Below are 12,244 nucleotides of genomic sequence, written 5' to 3' on the forward strand. Positions count from 1 at the left end.
GAGATGTTGGACCCAAGAGCATAAGCTCCGTTTTATCTCCGTTGAGCTTTAAGGAGGAGGCTGTCATCCATTCCTTAACATCCTCTAGGCATTTCATGAGGCCTGCTGAGGTGTGCCTGTTACCCTCCTGCGCCAGAGACACCACTAGCTGGGTATCGTCTGCGTATGATATGATCTTAATACCGAACGGTTGGACGACCCCAGCCAGTGGTTTCATATATATGTTGAACAACGCAGGGCTCAGAGAGGAACCTTGTGGCACCCCGCAGCTCAGTGGTTTGCTAGCTGACACTGTGTCACCATCAAAGATCTGGAATGTTCTGTTGCTCAAGAAGGAATTGAGCCACCTAAGTGCATTGCCTGTTATTCCAATCTTCGATAGACGGTTCAGCAAAATGGAGTAGCTGACCGTGTCGAAGGTTACACTTAGGTCGAGGAGGATCACTGCCACTGAACCACCTTGGTCCAGTATCCTCCGTGACTCTTCGGTAACCGTTAACAGTGCGGTTTCGGTTCCGTGCCTAGGTCTAAACCCTGTCTGGGAAGCATCCAGTAACAAGTGGTTCTCAAGAAATTTTATTAGCTGGATGTTTATGTGTTTCTCAAGGATTTTGCTTGCCCAAGGGAGCAGTGAGATTGGGCGGTAATTGGCGTGGTCTTCAGGGTCTAGATTGGGCTTTTTAAGCAAGGCCGCACCATGGCTCTCTTCCATACTGTGGGCACAGTGCAGGATGAAATGGATGAGTTTAACAGATCCAGTACCACGGGTAGGGTAGCCTGGCTAGCCTGCATCATGACATCCGGTGGTGCTGGGTCGAGTGGGGAGCCAGATTTGACTTGCCGGGCCAAATGATTAAGGGTTTCCAGATCTAAGGGGAGAAAATGTTCGAGGGTAGGCTGGTCTGGGAGAGTTATATGTTTCAGTGGTACCTGGACAGCTGTTCTTGAAGTTATGTCTACTGTCGGAAAAGAAGAGTAGATCTTGGTGACCTTATTATGGAAAAAATCCGCTAGCTCATTACACTGTGCTTGTGTTTTTCCCAAAGGTGGGGCTGAGTTATTCACTTTTGTCAGGCTTTTTACTAAGTGGAAGATTTCCTTTGGTTTGGATTTGGCTTCCATGATTTTAGCCGAAAAATAAGCGGCTTGAGCCGTCCTAATCTCGTCTTTATAAGCCTTGATTGCCTCTTTGTATTGGGAATTTTTCTCAGGTAGAAAGTCTAGGCGCCATGCTCTCTCATGTTTCCTACATAAGCGTTTTTTTGCTCTTAGGATGTCTGAAAACCAAGGGGCTGATTTGTGCAGTCTTTTCGATATGGATTTCCGAAAAGGTAGGGTGGCGTCCAAAGATTTTGTGATCCAACCCTCATATTCCTGGTTTGCTGTGTTGGGGTCTGTAAAGTGGGGTGGGCAGGTGGATTCTAAGTTGCTTATCCAGACCTTGATGGGTAGTTTCGCCCAGTTCCTTGTGAATTTGACTTGGGGGGTGGGCAAAGGGGTTTTACAGGTATACCAGGCAAAAGGTATTAAGGAGTGATCAGTCCAGGGAAGAACAATGGGTTGACTGACCACCAGCTCCGTGCAGTTGCTAAAAATCGGGTCTAGTAGATGGCCCTTTTCATGAGTGGGGGCTGAGACATGCTGAATTAATTGTAATGCTGCTAGGACATCTATTAGTTCCAACGCAGTATGGTCTGTGGAGCTGTCAAAATGAAAATTAAGATCTCCCAGAAGTGTATGGTTGACTGTCGACATGATACGTTCGGCTATAATGTTCGGGAGAGATTTATGGAACATTTTTACCGGCTCTGGGGGGCGATATTTCAAGGTGCCTGAGAAGGAGATATTTGAGGAGAAGTCGATAGTGAATGCTAGACTTTCACACTCGGGGATTGCTTCAGAGGTAGTACGGCAACTGTACTGGCCCTTTAGTATGATAGCCAGGCCTCCTCCTCTCCCTTCCGACCGGTCTAGTCTGTGGATTTGATAGCCAGGGGGTAAGGCTGTGACTAGGTACGGCTCAGAGTGGGAAGTGAGCCATGTCTCCGTCAGAAAGATGGCGTCCGGCTTCCACTCTTCTAACAGCAGGGCCATTTCCGTGCTGTGTTTCGGGAGGGACCTTCAATTCAGCAGGTACATACAGTATTTCTGAATCGTGTCTGTCGAGATTTTGGTGTTGAAGGGATGTTTACAGGCCGGGCAGCGGGAAGGGAGTTCATCTGGTGGGAACCTATGAGTGCAGCGTGCTACAGCTGCGGTTCCGATGCTGTGGATAATTGCTGGACTATAGGTCCTTAAATGGGAGGTGTGGAGTCCAGGGTTTATGGCCCCGGGTCCCGTATGGTCGCGGACGGGCGCAGACGGGCTTGCCTTTGGCGCGCCTTCGGCGCGCAGGAGGCGTGCCCGCTGCGCGGCCGTTGGCAGCACATCGCTTTATATCGTGTGGGAGGGGGCATGGCCGAGCGTCAGTGGGCGTGTCCAGGAGCGAGGGGCTTCCCTGGAATGGCGGCAATCACCGCAGCAGCGCCTTTAATCGGCTGCGCGGTCAATGTCCACGGAAATGCAGAGGCTCGAGTTTTCAGAGGTACACGTTATCACACACAAGAATTTAAAACAACTAAAATTGTTAAAAATCACCCGCTCCCGGCTTCCGCCTCAGGAGCACTGTCTGTCACCAATACGCGCTAGAGAAAAGTCGCGATTTGTATCGTGTGGGAGGGGGCGTGGCCGAGCGTCAGTGGGCGTGTCCAGGAGCGAGGGGCTTCCCTGGAATGGCGGAAATCACCGCAGCAGCGCCTTTAATCGGCTGCGCGGTCAATGTCCACGGAAATGCAGAGGCTCGAGTTTTCTGAGGTACACGTTATCACACACAAGAATTTAAATCAACTACAATTGTTAAAAATCACCCGGTCCCGGCTTCCGCCTCAGGAGCACTGTCTGTCACCAATACGCGCTAGAGAAAAGGCGCGATTTATATTGTGTGGGAGGGGGCGTGGCCGAGCGTCAGTGGGCGTGTCCAGGAGCGAGGGGCTTCCCTGGAATGGCGGCAATCACCGCAGCAGCGCCTTTAATCGGCTGCGCGGTCAATGTCCACGGAAATGCAGAGGCTCGAGTTTTCAGAGGTACACGTTATCACACACAAGAATTTAAAACAACTAAAATTGTTAAAAATCACCCGCTCCCGGCTTCCGCCTCAGGAGCACTGTCTGTCACCAATACGCGCTAGAGAAAAGGCGCGATTTATATTGTGTGGGAGGGGGCGTGGCCGAGCGTCAGTGGGCGTGTCCAGGAGCGAGGGGCTTCCCTGGAATGGCGGCAATCACCGCAGCAGCGCCTTTAATCGGCTGCGCGGTCAATGTCCACGGAAATGCAGAGGCTCGAGTTTTCAGAGGTACACGTTATCACACACAAGAATTTAAAACAACTAAAATTGTTAAAAATCACCCGCTCCCGGCTTCCGCCTCAGGAGCACTGTCTGTCACCAATACGCGCTAGAGAAAAGGCGCGATTTATATCATGTGGGAGGGGGCGTGGCCGAGCGTCAGTGGGCGTGTCCAGGAGCGAGGGGCTTCCCTGGAATGGCGGCAATCACCGCAGCAGCGCCTTTAATCGGCTGCGCGGTCAATGTCCACGGAAATGCAGAGGCTCGAGTTTTCAGAGGTACACGTTATCACACACAAGAATTTAAAACAACTACAATTGTTAAAAATCACCCGCTCCCGGCTTCCGCCTCAGGAGCACTGTCTGTCACCAATACGCGCTAGAGAAAAGGCGCGATTTATATTGTGTGGGAGGGGGCGTGGCCGAGCGTCAGTGGGCGTGTCCAGGAGCGAGGGGCTTCCCTGGAATGGCGGCAATCACCGCAGCAGCGCCTTTAATCGGCTGCGCGGTCAATGTCCACGGAAATGCAGAGGCTCGAGTTTTCAGAGGTACACGTTATCACACACAAGAATTTAAAACAACTAAAATTGTTAAAAATCACCCGCTCCCGGCTTCCGCCTCAGGAGCACTGTCTGTCACCAATACGCGCTAGAGAAAAGGCGCGATTTATATTGTGTGGGAGGGGGCGTGGCCGAGCGTCAGTGGGCGTGTCCAGGAGCGAGGGGCTTCCCTGGAATGGCGGCAATCACCGCAGCAGCGCCTTTAATCGGCTGCGCGGTCAATGTCCACGGAAATGCAGAGGCTCGAGTTTTCAGAGGTACACGTTATCACACACAAGAATTTAAAACAACTAAAATTGTTAAAAATCACCCGCTCCCGGCTTCCGCCTCAGGAGCACTCTTCAGGGTCTATCGACCTCTCCCATTCTTCCCCGAGTCCTAGCCCATAGGAATAGGGCTCAGGCTCCGGTCTGGAAGGCACGGCTCCAGTCAACGCCAGGCGACTGCCTTCTGGCTTTGTGTTGGAGTCGGAGAGATAAATAGGGATGGCTACAGGAGCATCAGCCTTGGCACTGGCGCCCGGGAAGGTCGACATGGCACAATAAGCACCAATCCAGATCCATCTGTGGATCCCTGGGGCCTGACTGGCACCAAAGGTGCCAGAATGAATCCAATAAGCGCCCTTCATGAACCCACGGCGCCCAAAGGCGCGCCAGAGGGAACAGGCTTGTAAAATATGTGGTGCATGGCCTCATAAAACTCTGGTAATTGAGCGAGGGCCACTCCATCTCCCAGAAACATGGGGAGATGAAGAGTAGGCCCAGGCGATAGTCCAACTGTGAAGCCAGGCCTCGAGTGACACTTCATTGTCTCGTCAGGAGATGGACAAGGTGAAGTTAAAGCACGCTTCGACTATTTTTTGTGGGAGCAAGACTTACCGAAACAGCTCGATGACTTGGAATGTGACGACTACCTCAGACTCCGCCACCGCTCCCGGGACCTTTCTCTCGACCAGGACCTCGAGCATTGGGGCATCGCATGTTGAGCCGCCAGGAGCTTGAGGGATCACTCCCTCAAAGATGCATGGCGAAGCAGTTGGGACAGGACTTTGGGTCATGCTCTCGTTCGAGGCACCATAGGCAAACAAGTTGCTGGTCTGTCCCTGACAGAAACCGCAATGATTGAAGCTAGCCTTTATAGAGGATATTTTTGCCACACCAAGAGGTAAGAAGACTTTGACAAAACACCCAAAAATGTTTGTCAAAAAGTGACTATGGGGTAGGATCTGCGTTGACTGGCGTGGAAGGAAAATATCTGACTTCAGCGCTCCTAGGTGGCACCTAAATAGGAACTGCGAATGTCACTTCAGGTGCAGATGACGCTAAGTGGACCAAATGAGACCACCTACTGGCGCGCAGGTGTACTGCTCACGAAAACATTTCAGAATCCAGTTTGACGCCTCGTGATAATTCGAAGGTAAGGAATCCGCAGTTTAAAGTCTCTACCAGATAGGAGTGTTTCTGGGACTCTAGCCACAGTAATTAAACCAAAGTAGAGGTACACAGACTCATACACAGTCCAGTATGTGGGAAGGGATCATTCATAGTATTCTTGAAAAACATAAGGAATCCACATTATACAACTAAGAAATTATTTAGCGAAACGTTATCCTGATAACTGTAAACAAGGCAAAATATGTGCCAAAATAAATAAAAACAAGCAATTTGTTTTCTAGGTAATGCTTAATGTGTGTTCCTAGGGGTCGAGAGTTAAGTCAACTTAACCCTGCAAGTTTGCCTATGAGAATGGTGGAAGAGGAAAATCAGATTTTGCAGACCTAGGTGCGCTGACGCACCCTCATCCTTAAGTAGGCATGCATGTGTATAAGGTGTTTGTCAGGAGCTCCCTGTCCTGTCTGGTATGTCGGCACCCTCAGGGGTCCCTGCTTGCTCATGTTTATGTCCACTAAGTTGTTTATTTTTTTCCTTTTCTTGCCGCTGCCAATGTTTGTTTCTTTTTTCGTGTTTGTTGGTGCCAGTGCTTGTTTTGCCAATGCTTTTTGTTTTTAGGTGCTAGCAACAGTGTCACATTATTGGACATGTGCCCCTGGCATGCTTATGGGCGTGGCTGAGGCACCTGACATGCTTATGGATGTGGCTGAGGCACCTGGCATGCTTATGGGCGTGGCTAGCCAATTGTGGTTAACTGCCACTGAACTGCCTATAAAAGCCCAAGCCTCGCACCTGTCAGTGCTTGGCTTAATCTCCTGGTTTCTGCTTCAGCTGGAGACTGCTTCTGTCACTGCATCAGGATTTCCTCCTTCACCATTGGACAGAAGCACGTGCCGGGTCCAGGACTGCAGCAAGCATCGGACAGCTAAGTGCAGTGCGCTTTAAGGCTGCGTGTGAAGTGAAAGGCTGTGTGACTTTGACATTTTCTCTTGGTATCGGAAGGCTCGTCCTTGCATATTTGCCATGTGAATTGGCCATCTGATATATGGCACAAGTGACTTTTGATTCAAGACTATGGCATCTACATATTTGCTTAGTGTTTGGGGTCATTTTAAGTTTGCAATTATTTCATATTTGTATTACGCTTAGCGCCATTTTATGTTTGAACTCATTTCACATTTGTTTTATGCTTAGCGCTTTGAGTCATTTTATGTTTGAACTCATTTCATATTTGTATTCAGCCAAGTGCTTGGGGTCATTTTACGTGTGAACTCATTTCCAACTTCTGAGAGTTTTGTTTCTACACTATTTACATGGAACTATGATATTAAGACGAATATTGTGAACTTGATACTGCGCCTTGCGCATGGAAGCATCTGGTTACCCCTCTGATCATCATATTGTATGGACACTGGCTTATGTAGCCCTTTGGGCATGTGCCTAGATGTGAATATTTGTTTACGGGTGTTTTGTGCAAACGAAATGAGGCGTCTAGGTGCGATTCGTTTATCTGGCTGTAAATGACAAATAATCATAGCCAGTGACTCCTTTTTGGCAGCATTGTTCTTAGAGAACTATTATTTGGATTGTATTCTCCCGCAACCTACAGACAAAGGCTTTGAGAGTATCTCAGCTCCTCTTGAGAACCAGGTGATTAACATAACTTGCTTATAATCAATGTCCTGTGTTGAGTGCGCCTGGGTGGTCCAGAAGTGTCTCTGTACTCATCTGTTGCATTTCTTATTTTATAGAAAAACGCAAGTCCCCAAAAAAGGCGACCCTACTCTGCAAACAGGTCCCCTCAAAGGTGCCGGGCTGGACAAGGCTGTGTGGAGTAGCAGTGTTCTTTCTCTTTTTCTTGTCCCATTCCCCTTCCCTTTTGGGACACCTGCCGGGACACCTGTGGCGAGCTCAGTAGTGACAAGAGGCGTTCTTGGAGGAGAGAGGACAGTTCATTGATCCTGCAGACAACCTGAACTTCAGGTGAGTGGCTGAGCCACAGTCTTACTGTATTCACATACATGCATAATGATGATAGCACGCACATGTATAATGACGTACTCACATGTCAGCATGCATGCACGGGTACGTCTGGAATAATGTGTGTGCCACTTACTTTTTTTTTTTGATTGATCCAAGATGGTGAACACCACTTACATCAGTAAATTAAAAAATGAAATTGTAAGCATGTGAAAGTATTATTCGGTGTAGCAAATGATAGCTGCCGGGTCCCGCCAAATAAATTAATGTTAAAAAAAAATGAAAATGCTCTAGAGGATGGCGGAGGAACGGAGGAGCCCATGTGGGCAGGGGGACGAAAAATAAAGCCGGGTGGGGAGCCACATTCAGCGGGAGAAGAGGGAAGTTTGTCAGGGGGAGAAACACACTACAGAGCAGTACACAAGGAGGAGAGCAAAACTGCCCTTCAGCGGAGAAGCACTTGAGGGAGAGAGCTGGAAAACACAAGTACAATCATGAATTGCTTAACCAAAAAGAAAAAAAATGTTTTATAAGAGTAAGCAGTGGGGGATACAAGTTAGCCAATCAAAAGGATGGCAAGAAGGCTGTGCGCCAGGGAAGAGACAAGCACAAGAAGGAGAACGCAACTCATCAAATATGAAGCAATCAAATGAGAGAGCAATAAGGCCACTGAGATCCCAAGCTTTTATAATGTCTTGGTTAAGGTTGCCCTCGTAGCCTCTGTGGTCTTGCTTAAATATGTAGTACAAAGTATTATTTCATTTTTTGAGTTTTATAACAGTGTGGCCTGTGTCAATGTCGACAAACCAGTACTTTACAAGGAAGAAGTGCCCATGCAAAGAATCATTTTAAAACAAATACTTCAATAAACAATATATCTTCATAAGCAAACTGAAGAAAACAACAAAATCCTCCATAAAAAAAATTAATGAATTCAACATTCTTGTAGGTGTCAATGTAAGTTTTTAACTAAGTCTTAAGCTATAAAAGTATACGACTTCTAGCATGAAATGTAAGGTATTCCTTTCTAACAAAATTAGTCTAAGCTATGACTTTAGGTAAGTAAACTTTAGAAGCAACGAACAGCAGAAACGTTCTCAATTAATCATAAATATAGCTTTGGGATTATAAATCAATATATTTTAGTAGAAATAGGCGAGATTCATTCTAAATAACAAATTATATTGCTATGTTTATAAGTAGACATGTTTTAGAAGATATAGGCAAGAGATGCAATCTGAATCTATAGGAACATACAACCATCTCTGTCAAAGTGTTGCAAATTCATGGCTTCAAATGCTTCTTTCACACTTTTCAGCCTTAAACAATGTTTTTCAAGGCCTCTTTCCCAGCAACCCCAGACTTACACATATTCAGGGATAGTTTTCAGGGCCAGTTGCCACTCTTCTACGGTCCTTAAAGAATGTAAAAAAGGTAAGAGTTGGTGGTGCAGAAATAACATGCAGTAATACAATAATGTGTGTTACTATATAAAAAATGTTTGTGATTTGTGGCAATGTAGATATGCAATTTCTTTGTCAAGACCAGTCCATTCTAAGTCACATTTTATAACTGAACAAAACACTAAAATATAAGCCAATCTGTGTGAATTTTTGGATTCTAAATTAAGACTGCACGCCAACGTCAAACGCGTTGTGTTCAAACCTATTGCATTGCTATAATTTAAGGAACAAGAACAAATTAAGAATGCTGATCATACTTGTAACTGAAACTTGACTGCACTTTTTATGTCAGATGCGGACTCCTTTACTACTGTGAGCTTATGCACATTGTACGACAATAACATCATTATTTTGTATCTCCCTGTTGATAGAGTGGTCTCAAGATACACCCTACAGGAAACAGCTCAAGAGAAAATAAGTTACTTACCAGTAACTGCAGTTCTCCAGTATTGGTATCTTTCTTATGCTTGAATCATTCCCAGTTGTTGAAGTGGGAGTCCCACGGCACCATAATAAAGCAGTGTGTATCACTATCATAGGCTATAATGGCAATGAACATGCCAGTTTAATGGCCCATCTATGCCCTTGTGAAAATAGACCAAACTTGAACTATAACCAATCAGGCGACAGCACCCTCTAGAACACTCCCAACAGAGGCTGAGTCCCTCAAATTTGCAAGCAAAAGTGGGAATAAATAATCCCACGCTATAATGGGAGCCTCTCCGGGGAGGAGGGTGGGTTGCATGGGAATCTATGAAAGATACCTATACTGGAGAACTGCAGTTACAGGTAAGTAACTTATTTTCTTCTCCAGTATTGGATCTTTCATAGATTCACATGCTTGAATCAAAATAGCAACATCACAAAATAATATGATGGACAGAGTGTTGAAACACTCACCCCCAGTCACAGATCTGTGTTTAATGCATCGATATTTTGCTCGACACATCACCCAAGTTTGGATCCAGCCATATACAAATCAGTCTTGAGCCTGCTCCCCATGGGAACAGTCCAGCCCGAACTGCCAAACAAGGTGCTCCCTGGACAGGTAACAAGCATCCTGGGACCGGTTTCGGGGCATCATCCCTCATCAGCCAGGCTAACTTGAATCCAGTGAGCAGGGGACCCATGTCTGGGCATACCCTTAGCCACTTAGGGCGCACATAGCAACATCACCAAATAAAAAGATGCAGGGTCAAGACTGATTTGCATATGGCTGGGTCTAAACTGGAATGGCAAGGTGTGCAAAAAAATGATGCATTCAGGCACAGATCCCTGTACTGGGGGTGAATGTTTGACATTCACTTTACAATCCTTACACTGGTTACCGATCAAGTCGAGAATTCATTTCAAAGTCCTATGCTTGGCTTTTAAGATCATGAAAGGAGTAGCTCCCCAGATTCTTTCGGATCTCTTATCTAGCTATGTTCCGACTCGCCCCTTAAGATCACTGGGCCAGGCACTCGCTGTGGTGCCGAGGTTTAAGCTCAGCCGAATAGGTGGTCGGTCTTTTCGGGTTAAAGCAGCAGCACTTTGGAACTCGCTTCCGTTTGAGTTTCGTGCGATGGATGATCTTTTCCTTTTTCGTAAAGCCATAAAAACCCTTTTGTTTTAATTCTCCCCTATTTAGATGTTCCCCCTCTTGGAATTCCATTTCAGTGTTAGTTGTGTTTTTACCGGTCATGCGCCAGGACGCCCCTTAGCTGGGGCAGCTGTGCGCAATATAAATACTCCTAACATAACATAACATAACATAACATAACATAACATAACATAACATAACATTGTTTCAGCATTCCGCCTATCAATTGTTCTTTTTGCATTTCTTGCCTTAAGTGGGAAGGGTATGCCCAGACGTGGGTCCCATGCTCACCATGCCACTTGAGTCACGCTAGCCTGGTTGATGAGAGTTGATACCCTGAAATCGATGCCAGGATACTTGTTTCCGGTCTAGGGAAGACCTGACCTAGGATTTCAGGCTGAACTGTTCCATGGGAAGCACGGTCAAGACTGATTTGCATATGGCTGGGTCTAAACTGGAATGGCATGGTGTGCAAAAAAACTATGGATTTTTTGCCCAGATCTCTGTGCTATGGGTGAATTAGACATTGCTTCAGCATTCTATCAATTATTCTTTTTCATGAATCAAAATAGCAAGCAGTTACTGTATATTTGTATATCTTATAGAATTAGCACAAATAGCAGATGGTGAGTAGAAAATATATAAATAACACATTCACATGCTATTTAATAAATTCATATATAAATATATATAATGAATTAAAATTTGCATAAATACATAAGCAAACACATGGAACCAAAAGAGGCTCTCCTTATTTAAATAAGTGGTGAAGTAAAACCTGTCCAACCGATGCATCACTGCGCTGTGTCACTTCCTGGTAATAATGCAGCATGAATTATATGCCAACTCTTCCAAGTTGCAGCACGACATATCTTCTCCAGAGGCACTTCCGCAAACAAAGTATTTGAGTTGGAAAATGCGCTAGTTGAGTGCACCCTGATTTGCCCTGTGAGGGGCTAGCCACCCTTTGAGTGGCAGAACTGGATTGCAGCTAAAATTAAATGAGCGACGGTTGCCATTGTGACTGGAGCATCCTTACGAGTGTGTTCATCTGAGTCCAACGGCTGGTCAGTTCCCGTGAGTTGTTTAGCAAGATGCAAGTAGAATTACAGATATCATTTGATACCTAGCGTATGAATAGACCTCTCAACTGGTGATGTTGGATTCAGGAAGAAAGTCTGAAATATTATAGGTTCATTGAGGCAAAATATGAAGGAACCTTGGGAATAAATGTTTGGATTGGCTGTGAGAAATACTAAACTGCTAAGGCACAAGAAGAATTTTGAGTTGAGAAAGCCTGTATCTCCTCTACCCTCCTGGTCGGAGTGAGAGCTAGTAACAAGGTGACCTCCATGTGAGAAATACGAGGTGTGCTCTGTGAATGGGTTCGAATAAACTCTTCATGAGTTGAGATAGAACTATGTTCAGGTACCAGTCTGGGGAAGAAGTCCATACTGGAGGAAAAAAAACTGAATAATTCTTTCATGAACTGTTTGATGATTCTGCACGAGCAGAAAGAGAGAAAATGTGATGAGCATCTATATCTTGAGGTTGCTGTAGGCCATACCTTAACAGATGCATGTTCCAACCGTAACTGAGCTAGCAAGAGGAGATAGGGTAGTTATCTGCCAAATTGTGCTAGTAAAGGATATAGGCTTCATTTCTGGTGCCATAGGCAGAAACATTTCCATTACGGTTTACATGTCTATGGTGGCCTCCACCTTGATTCGGAGAGAATACACCTGCAGTCCTGAGGAACACTGAGATCTTTGAATTCATGGAATTTAGGAGCTGTGTGCATAAGAGGAGAGAAGTCGGGTCAGGATGAAGGACATGGACTTAGTTCATCATCAAATGTTTACGGGATGTTGGAAGGTGAATGTGGTT

At 46.0% G+C, this 12,244-nt stretch overlaps 1 protein-coding gene across 1 annotated transcript in view; it reads right to left on the reverse strand.

Moving 5' to 3' along the window:
• Positions 1-12,244, reverse strand: part of IZUMO4 (IZUMO family member 4) — a 182,705-nt gene that overhangs the window by 46,593 nt on the left and 123,868 nt on the right. Inside the window, exon 6 of the mRNA XM_085636999.1 lies at positions 8,680-8,727. Within this exon, the coding sequence (XP_085493125.1) occupies positions 8,680-8,727 (48 nt within the window). The remainder of the gene's footprint in view (positions 1-8,679; positions 8,728-12,244) is intronic.

This window comes from Triturus cristatus, chromosome 12, assembly GCF_964204655.1.
Source record: "Triturus cristatus chromosome 12, aTriCri1.1, whole genome shotgun sequence".
Classification (NCBI taxonomy): domain Eukaryota; kingdom Metazoa; phylum Chordata; class Amphibia; order Caudata; family Salamandridae; genus Triturus; species Triturus cristatus.